Raw genomic sequence first — 26770 nt, forward strand, 5'->3', positions numbered from 1 at the left:
ATATCCAGGTGCAGTGTTCAGGTAGAACAGGTAGGCTCGTTCACCGCCCCTAATTCTCCGTCTTAATTGGACGGTGGCGAGCACAATTGGACGACACATTATCAAGCCCCGCCCCTTTCTCGCTCGGCTAGGACCGTCATTGGTCACCAGGCGGAACGCCTCGGTCTCGTGCGCCGACGCTGCGTTAGCACAGCCCCTATTGACAGCGCGCGCAGGCAAGGTGAAGCCGCGGTGGAGAGAAACAAGGGAGTTTTAACCGGGCACAAAATATACGTTTTTATTTCAGAAGCGTTTCGTATATAACGCCTCCACCGGGTTTTTTATATCTACTTACGTTTTATGAAGTGGCTTCGATACTTTTGAGGCAATATTGCTGCATAATTTAGGCGTGGGAAGAGTTCTCGGAGGAATAGGATTCACGTTAAAAAAACAAGACGAAACGGTTCACCTGGTGTCGCCGCTGTAGCAGCCGAGTGTGAGGAAGGTGAGGAATATTAGTCTGTAGAAACGATCTCGTTTGATTTTTAGGTGTGTTTCAGGTTTGGGTCATTGAGTGAAGCTGATGACAGTGAACTGGTGGGTTTGGGTCTTTAATAAGTGAAGCTGATCTTTCTTAATGACAGGTTACAGCTGACTTTATGAAAAAGCCTGCTGTCATATCGCTAAAACAAACCTCACACTGTGTTATGGATTAGATCAGTTTTATTCTCCCATACAAGACACTTGCAGCATGGCTATATAAACAACAATATTTACAAATAACATCAAACAAAACATCATTATATTTGTATTTGTTTTTGTATAATATTAAAATATATTAGAATGTGTGTTTATTTATTTATATGATATTACTTGCATGTGTTTGAGATGCTGGATAAGGAAATGTTAAGTAGTGGAGACCCCCCCAGTGTTGGTCTCACATGGTGTATCCACAGAGGAGTGAGACACAACCCACCGTTGAGTGGTCTCAGTCAGGTTGGAGTACAATGTTCAGTTACAGATCACAGATTAAGTGGCACACATATCTGTAACTGGCATTCGGATTAAGAGCGTCACCCAAGGACAAACAAGGTACACCAGAGGTAACTGGGTCTCATTTACTCTCAGTATCCTTTTACATGAATTAATTAGCACAGGGATGTTTGGGGTATTTCGAGTGCATGGCCTGTGCACACGTTTAAAGTGTTATTCCATTCGTTCAAACCCATTGCTTTGAGTGATTACTTGTCACACTATCATTCTTCTCAAATAACGCCTCATTGTTTGCGAGATAGGCATTGATATTTGGTGATAAATGGTAAAAACATCCTGACGTTGCTAATTCTGTTTCTCTGCTGACACCTGCTATCATGTATCAATATTTTAAGTCCAAAGCCCAATCAAATATCAGAATGAGTAAATACTGTACATGGATTATTATTATTGTTGTTGTTGTTGTTGTTGTTTATTACATGAATAGAATATTCTCATATGGCATATTACAGCTTATGTAAAGAATCACTAACCATCAATAAGGAAACTGGAAGGGTGTTGTATGTGGTGTTACCTCTGTTAGCATGCAGCAGCTATGACTGTCCGTGACGGATCTTCCCTCTTTGTGATTTGGTTTCCCTACTCATGCTCGGTGGTTCCTAGTTCATCACCATGTCTCTAAGCTCACCCTGTCATGATCAATAGACAAAAAAATAAATAAATAGAATCTGGTATTCCTAGAAGAAGTCTATTTTAGTCAGCGCTTACTGCAAGAATGTCTGTGTTGGTCGATTAGATCAGTAAAGATTTTCTTCACTAATTGGCAGAAATTGTAGCATTTATGAATTCCCCACTGGCATTGGTCTTATCTGTATTGTCTTGGGTTCAGTGAGAATTGAGTGTTTGTCTGTGTGTGTGTTCTTTGGAGCTCAGTGTTATCCTGTGCACTGCACCAGCGTAAGGTTGTTGTCACCTCCTCTGTTGGCCATATTGAAGATAAACTACCGAGTTTGGGATTCACCTTTGGTCCGTGACGCGTCCCTTTGCTAGGCCTTTGTACTGTTGCCCAGGAAAACCACACGTGATTTAATTATGCAACCTAAATAATCGTCCAGCCTTAAATGAGACACGTCGGATTTATTCAGCTTTATTTCGAGACATAAAAACTCAACACATTCTTTTATTGAGGGTAAAAAACGGCGTGTTTCAGGTAAACCAAATTGCAAATACACCCCCCTCCCACAAAGAGAAAAAACGCCCCGAGCTCCGTCCCCATGTGGCCCCTGCTCCTGCCTGGAAGAGGGACAATGCCTAACCCAAAAGAGCTCAGACAGCCTGGGTCAGAGCTGCATTTGGGGCAGCGTGTTCCGCCTGCCGCTCTGGTCGCATCCTCGCTGGGTAGCACCTCCTGCAGATGGCTGCCTGTCCTCTCTTCTCCCCCCCGCGGGCGGCCCCGATGTGCCGCTCACTTCCCCGCCCTCCTTGGTGCGTGGCACCGATACGCCGTTTGCTCGGGGATGTTTGGGTGCGCAGAAAGAGTTAAAGTTTCGATGGCCTTCTTTCCTGCCCCAACGTTTCCCCCTGCGTCTGCGTGCCATGCATGCTTTTGTCAGCTGCAGGCCTTCCAGAGAACAATATCAGCACCTAGCGTGTGATTAGGCTCCGAGCCAGAATTACCTTCTTGTTCAGAATCAACCAGGCACTGCAAACTGCACGAGTCGGTCTGTCCTCCTTTATCTTTGTTTTAATGTTTTGGAGTTTTCACAGTAGCCCTGTGAGAGAGCACTGAGTTCGGGCTATATTCAGCCAGCATCGTGGATGCCAATGTGCGTGCCCAGGAGTGGCTAGAGCCATACAAATGCATTTTGGCATATTTGTGCATGGGTGGCAAAGTGATATATTTATTTGTCCCAGTTATCTGAGAATTTGTCCCTGGAGGCATGTTGACGGTAAGAACCTGAGTCAAAGAAAGCAGTGAAACTTGCACCCTGGAAAAAGACATAATTAAATTGCAAATTAATTCTATTCTTATGCACAATACAGCAATGCATGTATGCTATATGAGCAAGAGAATGTCTTATTTCTATGGTGGTGGTGTTTATAAAGTGTACTATGTCTCAGTAGGGTGCTGGGGGCTTGAATGCAATGTGTAAATATATTTGCGTAAAATTAACCCCTTTTAAATCTTCCATCATGTGCTTGGTTATAGTTTAACACTAAAGCATGACATGACACCAGTATAACTTATTCACGTGTGTAACCTGACTGCTTTGCAGGCTGGCTGAGGTCCATATTCAGTCGTAAGGGTGTGTGTGCACGCGTGTGTGTGCGCGTGCGTGCGTGCTTATGTTTGGAGCATCTTAAGGAGACCCCAGGCAGTGGATATGAAGAAACTGAAGGAGATCTCCTGAGATGACCTTCACGTCTGGCACGGAGGAGAAGGTGTCACAAAGAAAGAGATAGTGAGTGATAGACAGAATGAAAGACACAGAGAGTGCTCACGAACGGGGACATACCACAGCTTGACTTATGCATGAAGCTGCTTCAGAATCCTGGTTGAGCTGCGCTCATGCAAACGGTATCCTTGTGTTTGTGAATAGAAAGTGTTGAGTATTCCAGTGTGTATAAAATGTTCAGTACTCCAAAGTGTTCCATACACTCACTTAGATCTTCAAACTCTGAATAATCTCCAGTGTCCAGAAGTATTCTTCATCTGTGTTTTGACTTGCGTTCGTCTCGGCGAGGTGTGGGTGGCGTGTTCACCTCGCTTCACTTTCTGGGCTCCTAGCATCTCGCTTTTTATTTCTCCTGTCACTTCCTGCTGTTTTTAATTAGCACCGAGGCACACTTAAACTTTCCACCTGGTGCCTCTGAGCAGGGCCTCTCTTCTTGGCCATGTCTCTGTGGCCCCCTACACAGAGGGAGGAGACGTCTCTCACGATGCCCAAATCCCTTACAATTACAGCAGGGGCTGATTAGCATTGGTCCATGCTATCTCCCGACAGTGTGGCGTGACAAGGAGGCAGCCTCTTACAGGGCTTTTAATTTATAGCTTCTCCAAATTGGATCACTTTTAGAATGATAAAGCTGGCTGTGTTTGCCTGCTTTAGCCAAATGACACCGATTCATATTTTGCAGGTCAAGATAATTTGAGAATTCAAGGAAGCAGTACGAGAAATTAGTTTTTGCATTGATCTGGTATGATATTCGCTGTGGTGGGGGAGGGGGGGGACTTTTTTCATTAATCATCTCAGTACTTTAACAAGCGTCAGACTGATCTGTCCTGCAGCCAATGATGCATTCATATCCTTAGAGAGAAAGCTTATATTTAACTAAAATCTATCACACCAGCTGAAATTGATTAGTCACTCCAAGGTCTAGCTCCAGCCGCTCTAACTGGACAGTCTCCAGTCATCTGGTGACTCACTCAACTTCTCCCTTTGTCTCCCGTCTTCCTCTCCAGTCTTCCTCTCCTCCTGCCTGGCCTGTGCACCTGCTTCTCAGCACTCACCAGGATTATCGCGAGGCCTTCTGTTCACTTATTTGTGTGGTATGAAAGAGGTGATGGTATAGGTGTTTACTCTTATAATACACATCAGGGCTTTATTTATTTCCTCCAGGTCTTTTGACAGGGGATACATCTAGATCCCGTCCCAGTTCATTTTTAGTTGTGTAGAACTCTTCGGATTATGAGGGATTATTTTGATAGTTTTATGGCTCTGTTTACCTGACGTGCACCTGTTTCAAGGTTCTCACTGCCAGGGTTGTGTGTGAGACTGCCTGAGGCGAGTGTCGGTTAGGTGTCATTGCCAGTTGATTTGGTACCAGCATCACTCCTGTGTAAACAGGAAGCATGCACATTTATTTGCTCATATTTCTTTGAGTAGATATTAAACTCGGTGCTGTGCCTCACACTTTACATAAATCAAGGACCACAGCAAAAGCTGCTGAAGAAGCTTTTATTTTTTATTCTGAAACTTGAAGGTTTCAGATGGTGGGTTGGTTGGTTGGCTGGTTTGCTGGATGGTGGGTTGGTTTGCTGGTTAGTTGGTTTGCTGGTTGGATGGTTGGTTTGCTGGTTTGCTGGTTGGTTGGTTGGTTTCTGGTGTGGCTGAAAATGTTTTACAGCTCTAGATATTTTTTTTGTCTTGCGTGAAAAACCCATCATTTGTTCTACATCACTTCTCTCTTTGGTGACATCAGTTTTGGTTCTGATATTTTTGGATAACATGCATAAAGAAGCACTGAGACTGCAAAACGTCAGATCTCTGAATCTGTTGTTGGCAGTTTGCTTAAGGTGTGCATAAGGCGAATTGGTCCTGATATCTCCCATTCTTCCCCTTTCTCTGCACATCTTTCCAGTGTGTCTCTCTCTCTGTCTCACACACACACACACACACACACACACACACACACACACACACACACACACACACACACATGAAAATGCCAATTTTCTGCACTTACATTTGCTTTAAACTATAGTCTTTTCACTCGCTGACTATATTTTTATCATTAGATATTCTTCATTCAGATAGTAATGGAAAAATATGATCCAGGACTTAATGTAGTACTGATGTACAATATTAGGGCAAAAGAGGTTAAATGAGGTTCTAGTATTCAGAGGATTTGCTAATATTAGCTTTTTGAAGTTGCTGTAACTAAAGTATTACAACAAAGGGTTTAAGAGTTTGTCTCCAGTTCTGAATGCATAATATACTAACATGTCTTGATTCTTTACCTTGCTGGATTGCCCTTGTCTTAAATTGGTGAGGAGCAATCGATCAAGATAAATCATTAAGCATGATGGGGCTCTGATGTGTAATTTGAGTATTGTGCTTTTTCCAATGCAAAATTCCATTAACACTACTTGACTATTGATTTCATCCCCATCTGAAGTTTTTTTGTATTTATAACAGGATCCACTTAGGCAAAATGTAGGCTAGCTATTCTGGATCTAATGTACAATATGTGATGATTTGCAGTTTCAGTTAATCGCGTGTGACAGTTTGTGAATTTACCTGCAATCTTCACTTGAAGACTAGGAACTAGTTTGAGCTGAGTGATTCTGTTTGTTTTGTGCCAGATTCTCTAATGCAGATTAACTCCCTGACTATGTAGACTATGTACTGTCTTTACATAGTTCTAGTTGAAGCATGTTTTGAAGAAACACATTTTCAAAAGTAGATAAGCATTTAGCAAAGGGCCCATAGTGGGTTTCACACACTGAAGAAATCCTCTCAACAGCGGTCACATAAATCACTATGTAGTTAGGTATATTGGGGTTATGCAGAGAAGGCGCATTATACTGTACTCGTACAGTAATGCTATAATTCTGTAGCTTCTGAAACAAAACTACTGTGTACAGATGGTGACCATAATCGTGATCATAATCATGACCTATTTTTGAGAATGTTGCATGCCTGTGAAAAATGGAAGTGAAAAAATGTAATCGGAGAAAAAAAAAAAAAAAAGATTGTTATATTCAGGACACTGCACGTCATATCTTTTAATGTGTTAGTGACGTTGGGCATCCGTTAAAATTCTAATGAAAAAGGCACATGGTGCTACCACACCCACAGCTCGCGCCCTCGATGTAGAATGAAACGTTTCTCTGTTAAAACGTGCTCACGCCACCTATTTATCCAGTGTCACCTACAGCCCGTGTTCCCTCAGCATTACACACGACTGCATTTCCCTAAAAAAACAGGCTTGCCTGCAAAGAACGCCCAAAAACATGGAAGGCAGACTTCCCAAGCGTCCTAACACTGAGGTTCCCACTCCTGCTCGGGCCGAGGGAGTTTTTGCTTGGGTGTCACCCAAGGTGCCGCTGACCAACCAGATGGTCACTGGAATATTCCTTGCTGGCGTGGGGGCCGTTGGTGGGAGGAACGGCTGAATCAGCACGGGAGGGCTTTCAGGAAAGATGACAACCAACCCAAACAACCTGCTAATGAAATTCTACTGCTCTTGAGCCATCGCTTGTGTGTTTCTAAAGTCTTCATCATTACCATAATTGTCATCCTCAGCAGCACGACGAGTCATTCTACTCGCTGAGTCATAAGGGTCGGGATCGTTCTGAAAAAAAGTGACGTGAATAATTTCAAAATTGTGCGTTATATTTTCTGAATTGGACATTCAGAATGTTTTATATTTAGAATACTTTTTTGCAAGTGAGAAGAGGTTGCCAGTTATAGGTATTATGTTACGTTTATTGTTCCAAAGACATTGGCTGTAGGTACACCTACAAACTTCTGGTAAGGTTTTGTTTTCTATTTTTAAGCAGTGAGGCCTTACCAGTGGTATCAGTTGTTCTGATTTGATATGCTGTTTCCCAATGAACAAGCAATAGTGGCATCCCTTCAGTATCACAGAACTTGGATTACACTAGAATCCAGCCAAGATTTACCCTTGATTCCTGCAATAGTCACGTTTCTGCGAGATGGCGGATATGTGCAGTTGTGAGGTACTGTGCTACAGCTCAGAAAGTACAGTCCTATCATTCATACACGTGACTCCCAAAATAACAGCCACACAAATATAGATCGTCATGTGGTTTAATTTTATGGTGTCCCTACCCTGACGACAGGTTTAAGAGATTCTGCTTCAGGGTGTGAATCAAACAGATTTTCCCACGTTTACATATAACTTGGCAAAGTAGCTTCTGAAGCACGTTTGCAGTGTGGACGGAGGTCGTTGACTCTTTCGCGGTAGAGAGGCTCGTCCTCGGATCATGCGCAGAAGGGCCCAGTTCTGGCTCCCATGTTTTGCTCCACGTGTTACCGTCCAAAGTGCTGAACCGTTTCCCTCGCTTGGAGATCGTCCTGCTCCTTTTTCTGGCACTAGGAAATGAGACAGCAGAAAGAGACACTTGTTCTTCGCCGTCTGTCTCCGTCCTTTAGAGGAGCGTGTTGCAGTAAGGGGGGCGACAAGTTGGTCAACACATTAATTTAATAGTAGTGCTCATTAAGGTGAAGATCTTTTCCTCCCGGTCTTAATTTAATCACTCACTTTTTACTGGGGTGGTAAATGTTAATCACTCTCTTAGGGTTACGCATACATGGTCAGACAAGGAGATGATACCAGACGCTGACCATAATTCAAAGACCTAAACAGCAGTCATAGACACGGCTTCATTCTTCTGTACCACACATTATGTGTCTACAAAAAGATACATTTTGTTCAGATTTTATAACGAGTATCAAATGTGGACCTTGAAGCATGTATTTGATTTGACTTATGGCGTGTGCAACGTAGGATGAACAGCTTTGACGCGTGGAGTTTGTGAGATTGTCTACCTATCCTTTCCAAGTGAGACACATCGCTCAGACACAGTGATATCAATCATGTAGTCCTGTCACACGAAATATTACCACTGTGGCTTATCCAGAGTTCCAGACTATTTTTAACATGTGCAGAAATAGGATCAAGAAATGCTTAATAATTCAGCAGATTTGCTTCAGGATAAGAAGGAGCCAGAAAAATGTATTAACACCTACAGTCCTGAGCGGAACACCATACACCATGCATATGTTTATTTGTGTACCCTGTGCATTCAAATTACGTTCTTGTGTATGCCAGTCAGGTTTGACCTTGTAGCCCTCTCCTTCCACATGGGTTTCCTGTGTTGCACTGGGTTGGAAGTACATTTTGATTATCAAAGTGAATAGACCAGGCTCAGTGGAACCAAAGCCCCAAATGTCCAGAGGTTATTCTAAGGACACAACATCTCACAGGGATCTGAACATTAACCATGACAAAGCAGATCCATATTTGTTTGTTGAAATTGAATCCCTAAGGCTTTCTTGGAATGCAAATGACTGGAGAAGTTTCTTTTCACTTTGGTTTAGTGAGTTGCTGCGTTTAAACACGGTGCTCCCTGAGGTGGGAGATTTAAGGCGCTGAACCAGCGATCGGCCAGAGATCTACAGCCTTCACCTCCCTGGGCTGGGCCACCTAACTGCCTTACCGGAACCTAGGATGGGCCTGGTAACCATTTTGGGCCCACTTAGAAATGCCACATTAAGCAGAAACGCAGACGTTAGTGCAAACAGACAAGATCGAAAACGCTTTTAAGTGCCGATTTAGCTTTGATTGGCTCTTTAGAGGAGAGTGAGTCCATTTGCCACTATTGGTTCCAAGGCTTTTTTTTTTTTTACTCTCAGACAGAATGTACAACTAGCTTCATGCATGCTCACTGTTTAAAGATGGCTCCTCTTGCTCATCAGGAGATAATGCACAAGGAATACCAAGGGCTGGCTCCCAGAGAAACTGTCCCTGCCTGCTGGGTCATAGGGAAAACTATGTACTTTCAAGAGGTACTTGAATGCAAAACACCATATCTGTCACGCACTTACTTGTGTACTCATTGACCTGAAACTGCTGCATTAAAGGAATGCAAGAGACTGATCCACTCTGCGGGGATGATTAAACGTTCAGCCTCTTTCACCTCGGCTCTCAGCATGGTCCGTAGTTTCGACTGTTTCCACATAACTAATCTTCTATAGTTTTGGTTACGAGTCATAGCTCCGAATGAATCACATGTTTTCTGAAAGTGATGTGACTATAATTCAATGTAATGCATTTGAATATAAACACACTCACGTTCTTTAAATGTGAACCGGTGCACTGAACCCTCATGTTGGGAGGCAGAGCGACTTTAGTGCTTCTCTTGTATTGGCCGATAAACAGTGGAAAGTCTTTTTGCAGAAGCTGCAGAAATGGGGCTTTAAAGTCAGGTTTAACGTCCACGCTTCTGTAGTAATGCACCACATACGTTTTGTTCTGCTGCTGTGTAATGAAGCCCAGATATCTACAGACTTGAATCCCTTAAGAAAACGGATTTATCCAGATGTGTTTAGACTGCAGTCAGAATTTGGAACAGTGCACTGCATACACCACGTAAGTACGCTGAAGTGGTTTTTTTTTCTTGACACCCACTCTCCCGTGTGTGTGTGTGTGTGTGTGTGTGTGTGTGTGTCCAGGGTGCCGTGCTGGGAGTGGGATGGTAGGAGGGTGGAGTAGAGTCCAGTCTGAAGGACCATGGTGAAACACCAACCCTTGCAGGTCTATGAGAGGCAGCTGTGTTTATCATGTCTGACTGGGATCTACGGGTGCCGTTGGAAACGTTACCAGCGGTCGCATGACGACACCACCAAGGTGAGTCTGTCCGATTACTCACCGTTCAGCTTCATGTCTACAGGCTCACTGCTCATTAGCAGGTGTTTTTTACACTCGTTGTTTTGAGGAGTGATTACAGGCACAACCTAAATATGATTCATAAGGAATGAAAGCTGAGAATGAGTTATGATGGTGTTGTGCAGTACGGAGGGAGTGGTGACGTGAATAAACAACGATTGATCACAAACATGAGGAACAGCATCTAGGGCCAATTTGTCAAGACAGATTACAGATTACAGATTACAGATTATAGGCCTGGAACTAAATTACACTGGAAATTCTCTTTGGATTCTCTGATGAAAAAATCTAATCTGTGATGACTTGTGGAAACCTACAAACTATTATTGCGAGTTGTGAAAACAACAAAAATATGTAATTCGAATTTTATTTGGATTGTTATTTCCGAATGTGAGTTACCGAATGTCATAAGTATTATTCTGAGCGTTTACACAAGAATGCAATTGAGAATGCAGTAGACATCAGAATTATTCTGAGCTTTTACACAAGAGGTGGTTGAGAATGCGGTTGATACTGTGTGGAGTTCCGTCAGGTCACACAGCATAGCATTCTCCTTAATGCACGTTATCTTGATGCTGCATGCCCTTTGACCTCGGCTAGTCTTTACCCATTATCAGGTCACTATATTTCCATGGCCTGTCATGGCCTGGTGGTTAGGGAACTGGTCTTGTGACCAGAGGGGATTCCCAGACCTGAGGCCATGACTGAGGTGCCCCTGAGCAAGGCCCTTAACCCTCAATTGCTCACTTGTATAAAAATGAGATAAAAATGTAAGTCACTCTGGATAAGGGCGTCTGCCAAATGCCATAAATGTAAATGTATTTTTAAGTTGCAGTTTTTCACTTGTGTTTACAAAAGATCTGACTGTATGCAGTATATTATTATTATTATTATTATTATTATTATTATTATTATTATTATTATTATTATTATTATTGTATACTTTGTTTGATCATCTTTTTTCATAATTTCTGGCCCAACTTTTTATTACCTATTTGTAAATCACTGAGCTGCTTCTTGAATCAACAGTGTTCTATATATTTATTTTTATTAACTAATTAATTTAATTATTGTTGTGATGATAATGATTGTCTTGAATCACTTTTACTGACACACACTAATCAAATAACGGGACAAACTAAACAAGGTAGCGGTTTTGGGACGACACCATATCTGTCCTCTCTTCACTCATCTGACAGTGGCAGGTGAACTAAAGCAAGAGCCTGTGTTTGGCAGCCGAGGTCCTGCGGTGGGCAGCCGAGGTCCTGCGGTGGGCAGCCGAGGTCCTGCGGTGGGCAGCCGAGGTCCTGCGGTGGGCAGCCGAGGTCCTGCGGTGGGCAGCCGAGGTCCTGCGGTGGGCAGCCGAGGTCCTGCGGTGTGATTTAACATCATCTCCGCTTGGCTTTTATAGCAGTTAACACTGACTGCATCTTCAGCTGTAAATTTTTCAGTCAAGTGACTAATTAATCGTCTTTGACCGCAGCTGCATATATATATATATATATATATATATATATATATATATATATATATATATATATATATATATATATATATATTGTAGAGCTCACAGCGGAGCTTTCGTGTAGTTAATTAAAGTGCGCACAGTTCTGGTCAGATGGGTTCATGGTTTATTTATGTGCATTGAAAAGGATTTATGGCTGTGCTAGTGACTGCTAGCAAAATGGTCTCATCTTCATTACCTAATGTAGCAGGAGATGCAGACAGTACAGTGCAGGATATTCAGCTTTGGCTAGAAAGGCTTTACATCAAACCACCACAGTATGTTGTGGTGTTTTAACGCGATGACCTGAAGTTTTAATGTTTCATCGCTGCTGTGCTGTCTGCTGCTCATCTGCTTTTTAAAGTCCTCGTGTCAAAACACGAGCCATTTTTTGTTTATTTATTCATTCAAATATATATTTACTTATTCATATATTCATTCATTTACATATTTATTAATTCATGGCGCCTTCACTGCCGCTCCTGTTTGAAGCTTCTCGTCCAGTAGGGTATGACTTGTGAGACACGCAGAGTTAAGTGTGGAGCTCTTGTGTGGAGTTGTCATTGCATCCGTTCAGACAGAGCTGCGGTTTGACCCAGACACCACACCGGACACCACCATGTTCTCTCTGACGTTACGACAACGACTTTATCCCTTCTGCCTGGGGCTTTTAGGTAGCGTATGTTATTACCCACTTAACTTGCACTGCTACAGGTGGTTCAAAACTCCTACGATATCTGTGGCCCGCTGCAGCAGCAGATCGTGGTGGCGAGCGGATCTGAGGGAACGTAGAAGACAAGGCAGCACTTTCTGGTCTGGCACTGGAGACGTCTGCAGGAAGAACGTCAAAGCTCGGCTAACCTTGAGCGTGCTGGGACGGGCTTATCAGAAGCTGTTATCTGCAGTTCCATTTCTGCATGTTCATGTTTTGGTCGTTTGTGATCATTTTATTTCTTTATTTATTTTTCGTTCAGAATCACATGATATGAGCAGTACTTTGGGCCCCCCAGGGCTGATCTCAGGTCAGTGTGTAAGGAGACGCAGTTAAAGTTAAAGGGAGAAAACGATTCCTCCATTTCCCGCTCCACAGCGGAAGGTTGAACCGGCGGCCGCGTTTCCTGTTGTGCTCTGAGCTGCAGGGGAAAATACCGTCAGCAATTTCAGCCCAGCCCTGGCCACCGATGGGCCTGCACGTGGCCCGGGACCCGAGAACAGCCACTTCAGCGCTCTGCTTTATGGTCTGATCGCACCATTCAGCAAGGACTTATACAAGGCAGCAATGCAGAGTGAATCCCATTAACTACCGGAATTCAATTCCACTGAAAGCTGCACTTACGGCATAGAAAAGAGAGTGTGCACCTGGCCAACCAGTTCTTATTACTGCATCACTAGTATTAAACTATTAAACTGCAGAGTGTCGGACTGCCTCACTAAAACGTGCCGTACACAAATGAGAAACTCAGAGTTGCTCGGCATGGGCCCAGTCACTTTCAAGGCAGTGACTTTACAATAAAAATGACAATCTCAGACTAGTTTAGCTTTCAGTCACTGATTCAGTTTTCTTTGTGAATGCAAAATTCACAGAATGATCTCACACCAGTGTGTAATTCACAGCTTGTCTCGGCTTGTATCTTAATATATATTGTGGTCTTTTTAGACATTTTCTGAAGACTTCTTTCATTAGAATTCTGATTCTTAAGCTTCTTTTCTGATGGTCTGGATTTTTATATGACACGGGAGACCGTTTCTTCAGGTAGTTAATTAAGAAGTAGAAGAAAAACACCCAGGTGACACTTCTAGAATAAATGGCGGACATCACCTTTGTGACAGCACGCACTGATCCGCACACACAGTAAAGCATGTCCACACATTCACATTGCATGACGCGCCACCTTATTAGAGACACCTTTTTAGGTTTATGGTTTTAGATTATAGATAATCTGCTGCAACATACAATTTGTTATTCGCTCTTTGGTCAGGTTCTAATCACTCTCGGTCCTCCCAGAGACACCTGTAAAAACCCCAGCGACATTGATGATCTCGATTAATACCTCCCAGCTCAACAGCCACAGTTAACACCACAAGCCGAGCAGACTGGCTCAGCCTGTCTGAACTCTGGCTTTGTTTGGTCATGTCCCCGATACCACTGATGATGCAATGGGCATCTCTTCGGGAACAAACCTTGGCAGTAGTCAAACATGCGAAGGATGCTGTTCTTGCCTGATCTACGCTCTTCAAAGAGAGACCTCTGCTGTAGACTCTTCATTTTACTCTTCAACTTGTATTCAGAGTGATTCTTCTCTCACCCTCTCTCTCTCTCTCTCTCTCTCTCTCTCTCTCTCTCTCTCTCTCTCTCTCTCTCTCTCTCACTGTGGGTCTGCATGCTCTGTTGTCCTGTGTTAATGCAACCTGCTCCACAGAAAACCGATCCCTTCTCAGTAATAATTGAGAGATTTTCCATTTACCCAGCTTGCACTCTTTTCCTGATGCCATTGTGCTGTAAGAGGAAGAGGAGAGAGAGAGTATATGAGCTGCAGACGTGTGTACCTGTGGTGAGCACTCACAACACTGCTCTCATAATCTTTCCACATAAAGGTTGACTCCTCAAGATCTGCCCTGCAGACAGTGCAGGTGCAGTAGACGTTTTTTAGGATTGTGAGTTCTGCTTAGTGAATCTTAAGGACACATTTTCCCTCAGGGTTAATGTGGAGGGACGGTTGGTGAATGTGCCCTCTGACCCAGCAGGCAGGGACAGTTTCTCTGGGAGCCAGAGGTCACATATCTCGTCAGGCAGTAAAGATACAGAACCTCCAAAGTGCTTGCACACGTTTTGTATCCAACGAATGCAATTGCAATAAGATATTTCCCAGTGCTGTTATTTGACCATAATTATTGTTGAAATAAGTCATTTGATATGTGTCCTATCCTTCAGGAATCTTAGGTCAGTGAAACTTTGTCTTGTTGTCCACTGTCTATCCCCACAAACGCTCCCAGTCATATGAAGATAATGCCGACCTGTCAATCATGTGTAATCACATGCAGGAGGCTCTGGTGAACACGCTCTTTTTAGGCATTGACTTCTAGAATTGGCATCCTTCTTCCTGCAAGGTGAGCTGGATCTGTGTGCCCTGTCAGACTTAATTCACTTCCTTCTGCCGCCACACTAATTCTGCTGCATGCACACGCGCGCGCGCGCACACACACACACACACACACACACACACACACACACACACACACACACACCTTCTGCAGGGACATTTTACACACTGCCACAGAATTCTGCCGAATCTGGCTTCACTGTACTACAGTGTAAAATTAGCCCAAGAGAAGAATCATTGCCACTGCTGGGAGTGGCTGGAACACGTTCTATTTGAGTGGCTGGAACACGTTCTATTTGAGTGGCTGGAACACGTTCTATTTGAGTGGCTGGAACACGTTCTATTTGAGTGTGTGCAAGAGAATGCAAAAAAGGAGAGGCATATCCAGTGGTAATGGTGTGCTGGAGATTTATATTTGTGCTAAATTTAGCAGCAGTAGGTGGATGAAAATGACGTGGTTTTTTTTTTTTTTTCATTTTGTTGGCAGAGCAGTAGTGTGGAAGCGGTAGTAATTTGTTATATTTGGTTGAGATTGTTCATATGAATGAGATTCTTTTTCCTTGCCCCGGGGTTCGTCTTCCACAGCAGCTTTGCCCGGACTGGACCGAGAGGTGCAGGGAGGTCATTTGTATCGCGCCTCACATCCGAGTGACGCTGCCACTGTATTTTTCTACACACCTTCCAGCTGACACATGTGAAAGGGAGACTGAAATAGGTTCTCAGTTTCTGACTGGTGTGAACGGCGTTATCATTTTCGTGCTTCAGACGGAGTGGCTGCATTTCACATAGACGTATCATCACCAACCCCCTGCAGTGTTGTTGCAGCTGGAGAGAGGAGGGTGATGAAACCCCCACTGCTGCAGGAGAGGCTGGCAGCGGACAGCCTGCACAACCTGCTCTTCAGTTCACCTTTCTGACCTCGATCCAGGCTGCCCGGGGAGGTTTGGTGGTGACCCTTGACCTATGCGCTGACCCACGTCTCTCCAACTCTCAAGGAAGGTGCAAGTGTGCAAGCGTGTGGGTTTGCGCGCAATCCAATAATCAATTACAATAGTGGCAATACATGCTTTACAGTCGAGGTATTGGAAGCCAAAAATAAGTATATACTGTTGTCCACATTTTAAGTTGTTCTTCAAGGCAGTTCTTGTCCGTGTGTAAATTCTCTTGGGGTTCCTGTTCGCATTCTTGTTCATATGTCAGTGTTGTCATGTGTCCTGAAGGAAGGAGCTCTCGGATGCTTTACCTACACACAGAATGCATGGGTTCTCCTTTTTGTCCTCTCTCTCTCTCTCTCTCTCTCTCTCTCTCTACATCCACAACTACTTCAGCTCCTTTCTTCATCCTGTCAAGTGCCCAGGGGCAACAGTGCGGGTGTATCTGTGTGAGCGTATCCTCCATGTACATATTTTCCTCTTGTGCTTGTCGGCTGTAGAAAACAGAGCTGCATTTTGACGCTCCACTTCACACTGTAATTCGGGGCTAATGACCGTTTAGTGTGGGAGACGCCGACAGACAGCTCGTCACCGCAGCCCCAGTGCATGCGCACCTCCTCTCACACCAGATTTGGGAGCTCATGATACGTTAAGGAAACGACTAGTTGCCTGTGGTAATTGCAGAGGAGAAGCAGCAGTTCAGAGCTGACATCATGCGCCTGTTTTAGCACCAGTGGTGGGGAAAAAAGCCCTTCTAGTCCGTGTTGAAGGGACACGGCACTGGCGTGAAGTTCAGTGAAGTTCAAGACCATTACATTTAATCATAGCTTGGAAATGTCATTTAATAAATTTATCAGCAAGATGTCACTTATACTGATATAAGATGAATTAAGAGATGTACTGTAGTTTAAAGTGGGGATGCTCTCTGAGAATGCAGTCGAATACATTCTGATATCTGTGGGAATCACTGATCCAGGATGAGGATGTTAAAATCCTGGCTTAAATGACATTTAAATGGCCACCTGTGTATAATGTGTTAAACCCAGCATGTAGAGTGTGAGCACGGAAGTGGCTTTTGTGCTGTGGACCAGGTTTCCCAGAAGGGTCACAACTCGCAGATTAGCACTGTACAGCTGTGCAAGAGTTTCACACTGAGCGCACTCTCGTTCACGATGATCTTAACACCTATGATGCTTTTAGGAAACGGAGCCCAGATAAATGCTTCTTATGAAATATTGCTTTTACATATTTCATCTTATTAAGCTTCTTAATTACATCCTTTTTTTTAGCACCGATATATTAGACTCTTGAGTCTGTGTCGGAACACATCGTGTTTTTGAACACATCAACTTTATCTCTCTATGGTTTATCTACAGTTACTTGATCTGCAGTTTTTTACAGCTTATCTTCAGTTTCAGTTTTCTTTTCATCCCGTCTTGCTTTGTTGGAAAACTTTGCAAGTGTCATTTGTTTGTTTCATAGAATATTCTAACATTCATTTTAAACATGCGGGGGGTCAGTTAGAATTAGCACAAGGGATTTCGGTAGCATTAGGATGTGGGTTAGGGTTAGTCTAGTGACAGCAGGTTAGGATTAGTGTTAGTCCAGTAGGTTAAGCTTGGTGAATGCTACTGAATCATTTTTTTGAAGGAACAATTTTAAAACATGAAGCTGATGTTTGCACACTAATCTGACTTAATAATGGTTAAAGTAAGTACTTTTTCTCCTTTGAATGAAGTTTTTCTTCATTATAAACTCCCACTCTGAATAAACACATTTGAGTTAGCATGAAGGCTGTAGAGGGTATCACTCTGGCTCACACAAACCCATTCCCATGGTGCTGATGACAAGGGCCCCTCCGTGATGTACACTGGCTGACCTGCTGTTTAGCACTGTGAGCACACACTCTGCTGCTAATGGCATTAACATGATTGGACCAGTGGGGAAAATACAGATGTATGCCTGTTCTGATTGGATTAGATTATCAGGGGAATGTCTAATACATTTTTTATACAAAATAACTTGTGTCTTGCAGTAATATTACCACAGAAGGAACGAATTTCTAATGTATTGTATTTTGTTCGAACCCAAATGTTTGTGTCCTATGGCATATTAAATTTTCTTGCTAATAAAATGAATAACTATAAATGATTAGCAGTTTCAATATAAACAATGAAGAAATTTACAATATGATATTCTTATTTAAGGAACTCAAAGCAGTTGGTATTTATAGAAGCCTAAAGGTTGATATTTTGCATGGGTTTCTGGACAGGCCTAAAATGACGAGATTCTTCTAAGCAATAAACAGGAGGCAGGGTTGCCAACTTTTCAAGATCGCTTGGAGTGAGATTTGAACCTGGAGGGGGTGGTGTATGTAAATTGTTACCGGGGCGGGGTGTAAAATGGACACAAATTAAGTATTAATTAATTAAGTGGTTGGCGCCAGAGCGAACTAGTAACTCATTGAATCATAGATGTGGATTAGAGGTAAATAAACTAGATTTTTTTATTTTGGCATGAGATATCGGAAGTGTGGCGTGAGAGCGTGTGAAGATGGTCAAATGCATGTGTCTCACGCTCAATGCGTGAGAGTTGGCAACCATGAGGAGGTACTATGGCCTATAATTTTCTCAGAGGAGGGGAGACAAAAATATCAACGCGACCACTATAGATGGGAATAAAATCTCAGAGCAACACCTGTAATACAGGAAAGGCTCCGTGGGCCCACGTAAAGCCCATCTGAATAGGTCTCAAGGGTCGGTAGGTACCGGGAGATGAAGAAGGACGTGTGGATCAGCAGGTCGGTCCAGTCCATGGGGATGAAGTCCAGTCTGTAGATTAGTTACAGCAGGCACACCTGAGCCAGGTAATTGAGGGCTGTAGAAAGCTGAATAGCTGGATCGTGTGTGTTAGCATCTTAACACAAGTGTCAAAATATCAGCTTGTAGGTTCGGTTTACATGAAACAAACGCAGTCTGAAAGCAATTTTGTGATTTCAGATAATACGTCTAAATAGGAGCTAATCAAGTGACATCTATACGCAGTCTTAAGTAGAGCTTTACTAATGGGTGTGTGCGTATATGCATGTGTTAGGGTGTGCATGCATATATGCATGCGTCTGTACGCGAGTGTGTGCGCGCGCAGCTTAGGTCAGGTTCTGAGCTCGTTTTGAGGCTAATGAATAAGCATGAAATGATATGACCTAGCTCAGCGAATCTCTCCCCCATGTCCAACACAACGAATGAAACGAAACTAATCTTCATAATGGGAAAGTGCCCACATAAAAATCTCATATTAGGGCACAGTCTGATTAAACATTAAAGTTTATTCCAAAATGTATACACTGAATGTCCTGCTAGAGCTACGAGAAACTCATTCCACCCTGTTTGGTTTTAAAAGGCTGGAAGTCGTGACCTGTTATCCAGAAATGCCCAAACCACGTTTGATCATTAAGATTTAGTTGGACTGCTCTCATTTGGCCCCCAAACAGGTGGATGTTTAATGTGCTAATTCAGAGAAAATGGATGTGTGATTGTTGTATGAAAGTGTGTTAATGCTACTCATTGACATTTTTCATGCCTATTAATTGACTGTGTGTGTGTGTGTGTGTGTGTGTGTGTGTGTGTGTGTGTGTGTGTGTGTGTGTGTGTGTGTGTGTGTGTGTGTGTGTGTGTGTGTGTGTGTGTGTGTGTGTGTGTGTGTGTGTGTGTGTGTGTGTTTTTTGCTGGTTCCAGTGGGAGTGCTTGTGGTCCCTGATCCTCTTTGGGACGTTCTTGGTGCTCCTGGTGTGGTTTTACTTCTGGTGGGAAGCACACAATGACTACAATGAATTTAACTGGTGAGTATTATTCTGCTTTAATGATTATTTAATCACTGTTTAATAATTATTTAAGTTGTTGTTGCGATGTGAACATGCATATAGATTATTATATTGTAAACAACACTGTCTTCATTTTAGAAAAGTATTTGTTTTGTATGCTTTTTCAAATGCTATTCCTCATGCTGGTTTATGTTGTCGTACAGTGCAGGGTTCCACAAAGAGAAAATAAATGTTCCCGTATTTGCCGTAGACGTAGATGGTCTCAGAAGGAGCTCCCAGCAGCTCTGTGACCTCCAGATGTGCTGCGTTTTCTTTTGTCTCGCGACACTCGGCCCATACCCGGTTCTTCATGAGCTACAGATACACCACGCTTCATTTCATCTCGTGCTTATACACTTAAAGGAGCAAACCCTGGCAGTAGATCTTGGCCCTCTGCTTCATCTTCCATCTGCTTCATCTGTGGACCCCCCCACTGCTTCGTCCGCACAGCCCATGTGTTTGCGTGCACCAGTGTCTCGGAGGAGGCCTTGGTTCTTGGTGACCTCCCCTTAATGTCTGGAAGGATGTTGGCGTGGCATAACTGATTAGATGAGCAAGTGCAGACTGCAGGAAGGGCCTTGGCACGGGCCTCGTGCGCTCAGCGCCGTCCGGGACTCAGCTGTAGGATGGCCGCGGGAGATCTGCCTGCATGACAGGACATTGGACACCCACCCACCTCCGCCAAAGCCACACCCACCCCTACCAAAGCCCCACCCACCCCTACCAAAGCCCCACCCACCCCCCACTCCCTTAACTTTTGTGTAAAAGATGTCTAACAAAACAGAGCGTCCTCTACGTACAAAAGGCTCCTTTCCTCAGATTCTTTCTCAGTTTAACTGCAGTTTTTATACCTTGTGTAGTATTGGATGTTCCTTTATGAAAGCTAATGAATTATTAACAATTATAAAGCCATGTGTGATATGTAATTCATGAACAATTCTGAATTTGCCTTCAGCATTTAGTACTGACTAAGTCGAGATATCATGGGAGAAACCCCGCATTCACTTTTTGTAGTTCTCAGCATGTCCTGATTGCCTTTCATTTCCCGGCGTACTGTAAACATCAGGGTGATGTAAACAGCTTTTACTTCAGTGTAATCCATCAGTGTGTAATGCTGTTGACATCACCCTGCTGTGCTGCTGACGTCACACTGTTATCTTGTTTACATCAGGTTATTATATAACCGGTCGGGGGAGTGGAGTGACTGCACAGTGCCTATTCTGGCCTCGACAGCTGCAGGCTTCACGTATATTGCATTTTTAATGGTGAGTTGGCATGTCCTGTTCCCATGAGGCACTGGTCCGTGTCTGTGGGGGCGGGGCTGCTCCTCTCGGACGCGCCGCCCCGCGTGACGGGACTCCACGCGCGGACGAGCGCACGGACCTTCGGCTTTGTGCCGTCGGAACGCGCAATGATGTCTACAAATGCAGCAACTCTCACAGTTTTTGTGCTCAGCTGTTTAATTGTAGTCGATGGCTCACGTGTGTGTGTGTGTGTGTGTGTGTGTGTGTGTGTGTGTGTGTGTGTGTGTGTGTGTGTGTGTGTGTGTGTGTTGCAGATTTTAGCTCTATGTCACATAGCAGTCGGGCAGCAGCTGAACCTGCACTGGCTTCATAAGGTATCTGTGGGATTCATACAGTATATGTGGGCTTCATACGGTATCTGTGGGCTTCCTGGCTGTGATCACGCAGTGCTATCCCAGTCAGGCCACGGCACACACACACTTCACACGTCTTTTTGTTCAAAGGCTCAGTGAGCCAGTGTGTCCTGTCAAATTACAAGTGACCCATTTACATCTTTGGATTTCAGCAATTAAACAATTAATCAGTAGCATATATGCAGGTATATTGATGCCTTCAGTACATCATTCATAATGTGAAAGAACTGATGTCTGTCTGCGTGTTTTGCTCTTAGATTGGGGTGACCGTAGCGTTGCTCACTACCATCACTGGAGTCATATATATAAGTGAGATATGGAGTGAGGAGTGGGACGTCATCTCCATCTCTCTCCAGGTGAGTCCCCCAGAATTACACCTTGTCTTGAACATTACATAAACTGTGTCTTAGTCCAAACTTGGTCTGCTTCTGGCATACTACCTCCTAGTGTTTATTCTGATCCAGAGCCAACCCACCAAGGTCTTCTACCAAATTAAAACACTATAAACCTGCTTCAGGCAACCTGAGATTCCCAACTATCTGGTTTGATTTTGCATGTACATATGTGTGTGCGCGTGTGTATTTGTGTGTGTGTGTGTGGTCCAGGCCACCGGACCATTCCTGCACATAGGTGCGCTGGTGGCGCTCACAGCTCTGTCGTGGCTGGTGGCAGGACAGATGGCCCGATCAGAGAGGCCCAGTAAGCCCACATCTCTCTCTCTCTCATCTCCCACATCAAACACTGACCTCACTAATCAACCAGGTGTTTACCAGGTGTTAATGATTAATGGAGAGAATACATAAGATTAGTGCTCTTCTCAAACCAGTGCACCTCTGGGTCCTTGGGCACTGTGTTGGCCTCACCTGCTAAATGAGTGAGCTGGTTAATGTAAAATGATGTTTGGGAATGTTCTCTGTACGCCTTTGTTTCCCGTTGACTCCCTATTGAGTTTTATCCAAGAGCTTCCTTGTCAAATTCAGTATATAGCAGCACCTCAGTGTGCAGGGCTGTGTGGGAATGTTGCAGGAATCCAGCAGGAATATTGACCTGTTTCATAAGCCAGTTGAACACATTAAGCCCCCCTGCCAATCATACTATAATAAATAAGTATTAAATATACAGGTAGGCCATGTATTGAATAGGAACTATGCTTGAACTGTGTTGGATAAATTGTATTTGAGTTGTGTGTGTAGGTCATAGTTTCAGGTTGTTCGGTCTGAGCCTGTGTGTGTGTGTGTGTATGTGTGTGTGTGTGTGTGTGTGTGTGTGTGTGTGTGTGTGTGTGTGTGTGTGTTCTGCAGGGTTTCAGGCTGCTGTGCTACTGATCTACCTGGTGGTCCTCCTGAGCCTCTACCTGGCCCCTCTGGCCATGTCTCTGCCCTGCGTCATGCCGAGAGAGCGGCTCAAGCCACGGCCCGCTGTCATTGGCCAGCGAGGGGCGCCCATGGTGAGAGTCGCAGTAGCGCGGGACCCCACGCGGGACCCAACGCCCTGCACGTTCTGCCTTTCTCTGGACTTGCTTTACGGATCTTGTGAAGCTTTGATGAGGGTGTTTTTTTGAGCTGGAGGACTGTTTTATCACACCACTGACACACACACACACACACACACACACACACACACACACAGCCATCTGTTTTCTCTTTATCACTCTCCCCTTCGCTCCACTCACTCCGCCCACACACAGTATTACTCCCTTAGGTACGAATACCATCATAGTGCATACAGTGTAGGCATCTTGGCTGCCTGCATCTGCAAATAGTAGTCAAGGAAATGAACCCTAATGACTGCAGTGCAAGTTTCAGGTCCGTATCGATCGTTCCAGTAAGGGTCAGAGAAGGGACTTAACCCTTAGACAGAAAACGGCAAGCTTAGTTTCACAATAGCAAAGCGAAGCCGTCACTCCACCGATTGCAGTTCACCCCATCCGGTTCGTTTCTCTCAAACGACGAGACGGGCGTTGGACGTGCAGGGCCGTCCGAGTGTCCCCCCCAAGACGACGGTGCACATTTGGGGGTGCGCTGACGCTCTTGCCCCGCACTGCGGTACTCGTGTCGCGTGCCGTAAAGCCAAACCGCAGGCTGGACCTGTAGCGCTTGGGAGACGTTTTCCACAGCCGCCGCTTTATCTCGAAGGTCTTGTTGGTCTTGTTGCTGCTTGCGTAGCCTTGCGAGCGTTTGAACTGCGTTACACAAACAACTAGACATGTGGCCTTACAGCTTTAAAAAAAAAAAAAAAAAAAAAACACTCCCTCTTCCGAGTTATTGATATACCAGAATAATTGAAAGAGGTTTAGGCAAAGCTAATCTCCCCGGGGAAGAGAAGCCCTCCCAGGCAGGGCTGAACTCTAATCCTCCCCATCAATACACGCCTGCTCATCCTCCTGCTCCTGTACTTCCTCCCTCTCTCTCTCTCTGTCTCTCTCTCTCTGTCTCTCTCTCTCTCTCTCTCTCTCTCTCCCCTCCCCCCTTCTCTCCTTCTTTTACTCTGCGTTTTCCTGTGGATGCTCCCTTATTTCCCTTGGTGCGTGAGGTCCCCTACCGATTGAATGGTTGAAGGTTAAATCCCCCCGTGTGTCCTCTGCCCAGCTGGCCCCTGAGAACACGCTACTCTCCTTCCAGAAGGCTCTGCACATGAACACCGCCGGTCTGCAGGCAGACGTGGCCATCAGGTAATCGCTCACGTCTTCACTTATCTCGAGTCCCTGAGTACAGCATACGTACAGGGCGCGCCTTTGTGTGTGTGTGTGTGTGTGTGTGTGTGTGTGTGTGCGTTCATTACCCATCACTGGGAGGAGGGGGTTAAGTCATGCTGGGGATGATGGATCACAGAATGGAGTAAGGAGTCTCCAGCAGCTCCTGCTGTACTGGGGGGTTGTATCGAGCGTGCCCACCAGAGGGAAGGTTCCTGTTTTATGTCCGTGTGCTCTTTCTATCTGTTCACATCCTGCTTGTGTGCGCTGGGGGAGACTGGCACTCGCAGCCTGTGCCTGTTTTAGTACTAAATAATTAAGTGGGATAACAAACAGGACTGTATTTCTGCAAGCAGGCTTTGGGTCACAGAATCTACAGGGTCGGGACACACCCCGCGGGTCTCTTTACACAACAGCAAACAAATAAAGGAACACATTACAGTGCTTTTCACAAGTTGCAGCTCTTGTGAACATATTTGAGGGTGGTCGTTTATTTTTGTGCCATCTAAAAATATTATGCTAGTGTTGCATATAAAAACAGACCAAAGGTTTTTTTTGTTCTCTGCCATGTTTAGCTGTAGTTACGGCAGTAGAATGGTGTGTGTAGAAGATGAGCTCCTGTCGTCCGTGTCTCTAGTCTAGACGGCGTGCCCTTCCTAATGAGGGACCGGACGCTGAGACGCACCACGAACGTGCGGAGACTCTTCCCGGAGAGGCAGCACGACGACGCCTCGTTCTTCAACTGGACCGACGTGCAGACTCTCAACGCGGGACGCTGGTTCCTACAGGTACCTCACGCCCCCCCTTCACATCTCCACAACCTCCTGCCAGATGGACCATATCATACGTAGATATCATACCCCCCCACGCCTGTTTGTGCCCAACAGGACGACCCTTACTGGACGGTTCGGCGCATGTCGACCCAACAGCGCCGTCTGGTGGCCAACCAGACCGTGTGCAGCCTGGAGCAGCTGCTGCAGCTGGTCACGCGCGCCAACCGCTCCGCCCTGCTGACCCTGCGTCGGCCCCCACAGCACCACCCGCACCACCTGAGCTGGGTCAACCTCACCCTGGCCGCCGTGCTGCGATCCGGCATCCCCCAGCACCAGGTACACTATAGTACCGCACAAACAGCTAAATGCAACACAGAGTTCTGCACACTATAGTACCGCACAAACACAGAGCTAAATACAACACTGAGTTCCACACACTGTAGTACCGCACAAACATGGAGCTAAATACAACACTGAGTTCTGCACACTATAGTACCACACAAACACGGAGCTAAATACAACACTGAGTTCCACACACTATAGTACCGCACAAACATGGAGCTAAATACAACACCGAGTTCTGCACACTATAGTACCGCACAAACACGGAGCTAAATACAACACTGAGTTCTGCACACTGTAGTACCGCACAAACAGAGCTAAATACAACACTGAGTTCTGCACACTATAGTACCGCACAAACACAGAGCTAAATACAACACTGAGTTCTGCACACTGTAGTACCGCACAAACACAGAGCTAAATACAACACTGAGTTCTGCACACTGTAGTACCACACAAACACAGAGCTAAATACAACACTGAGTTCCACACACTATAGTACCGCACAAACACAGAGCTAAATACAACACTGAGTTCTGCACACTGTAGTACCGCACAAACACAGAGCTAAATACAACACTGAGTTCTGCACACTGTAGTACCGCACAAACACAGCTAAATACAACACTGAGTTCTGCACACTGTAGTACCGCACAAACACAGAGCTAAATACAACACCGAGTTCCACACACTATAGTACCGCACAAACACGGCTAAATACAACACCAAGTTCTGCACACTGTAGTACCGCACAAACACGGAGCTAAATACAACACTATGCCAAGCATATATACACATACTAAGTAATAAATATTACCATACAGTACGTTTATACATATAACAATTAATATAAATGACCATTTCTTACACACACATACAGATACCAGTGTGCCAAAGAACCACTGCCTGTCTCTTACTAGTAATGTTTAATGTAAGTAAATCTGACTGCGAGGGTTTGGACTGATAGAGGAGACTGATCACCTGGTCACCTGAGCTCTGCTTGCTGTTGGCAGGACAATGGGCAATTCAGAGGGCACTCGGGCAGCTATCTGGATAGATTTTTATTCTTTGCTATACAGTGCCCCCTAGTGGTGAGAACTGTGCCGAACTAAGCCAACCTGTGTGCGTGTGTGTGCGTGTGTGTGTGTGTGTGTGTGTGTGTGTGTGTGTGTGTGTGTGTGTGCGCGCAGGTGGCGTGGACTGTTGACTGGGACAGGGAGCTGGTAAGGCAGGAGGCACCTGGCATCCAGCAGACGTCCCTGAGGAAGCGGCCGGTGGACATGCTGCGTGAGGACGGTGTGAGCATCGTCCTGCTACGCTACAACCAGGCCACGGCACAGGACGTGCGGTGAGCTGCGCTAACCTCCTCATGAAAGCCCATGGACACCCCACCCTGGGCTCCCTGTAATGCAGTGTGTGTGTGTGTGTGTGTGTGTGTGTGTGTGTGTGTGTGTGTGTGTGTGTGTGTGTTTTACAGCACCTACACGGCCAGTAACCTCAGCGTGACCCTGTACACGGTCAACCAGCCATGGCTGTACTCTGTGCTCTGGTGCAGCGGGGTCCCAGCCGTCTCCTCAGAAGCCCCGCAGGTCCTGAAGAAAGTCCTGTCCCCCGTCTGGCTGATGGTGAGACCCTGCAGCTCCTCCACGTCACTCCGCTGCAGGCAGCCGGGTGTGGCACCGAGCTCCTCGCTGCTCCACGCTTGCCAACACTCTGGCTTTTCAAATAGTTTTGTTGCTT

General features: G+C 45.0%; 1 protein-coding gene across 12 annotated transcripts in view; it reads left to right on the forward strand.

Annotated features, from left to right (window-relative positions):
- The first annotated feature begins 190 nt into the window (after positions 1-190).
- Positions 191-26770, forward strand: part of gdpd5b (glycerophosphodiester phosphodiesterase domain containing 5b) — a 31199-nt gene continuing 4619 nt past the window's right edge. For 3 of the 12 annotated variants that reach the window (XR_013121554.1, XM_076976026.1, XM_076976020.1), the window contains exons 1-13: positions 191-484; positions 9957-10131; positions 19442-19545; positions 20738-20831; positions 21125-21184; positions 21481-21579; positions 21829-21922; positions 22525-22670; positions 23812-23894; positions 24553-24703; positions 24803-25024; positions 26221-26378; positions 26508-26655. Coding sequence is in view for 10 of the 12 variants with exons in the window: in XM_076976026.1 (XP_076832141.1) it covers positions 10015-10131; positions 19442-19545; positions 20738-20831; positions 21125-21184; positions 21481-21579; positions 21829-21922; positions 22525-22670; positions 23812-23894; positions 24553-24703; positions 24803-25024; positions 26221-26378; positions 26508-26655 (1476 nt within the window). In the remaining 2 variants the exon portion in view is untranslated. The other 9 variants (XR_013121555.1, XM_076976027.1, XM_076976025.1 and 6 more) reach the window with 7 other exon arrangements.

Source organism: Brachyhypopomus gauderio, chromosome 16, assembly GCF_052324685.1.
Source record: "Brachyhypopomus gauderio isolate BG-103 chromosome 16, BGAUD_0.2, whole genome shotgun sequence".
NCBI classification, from domain to species: Eukaryota; Metazoa; Chordata; class Actinopteri; order Gymnotiformes; family Hypopomidae; genus Brachyhypopomus; species Brachyhypopomus gauderio.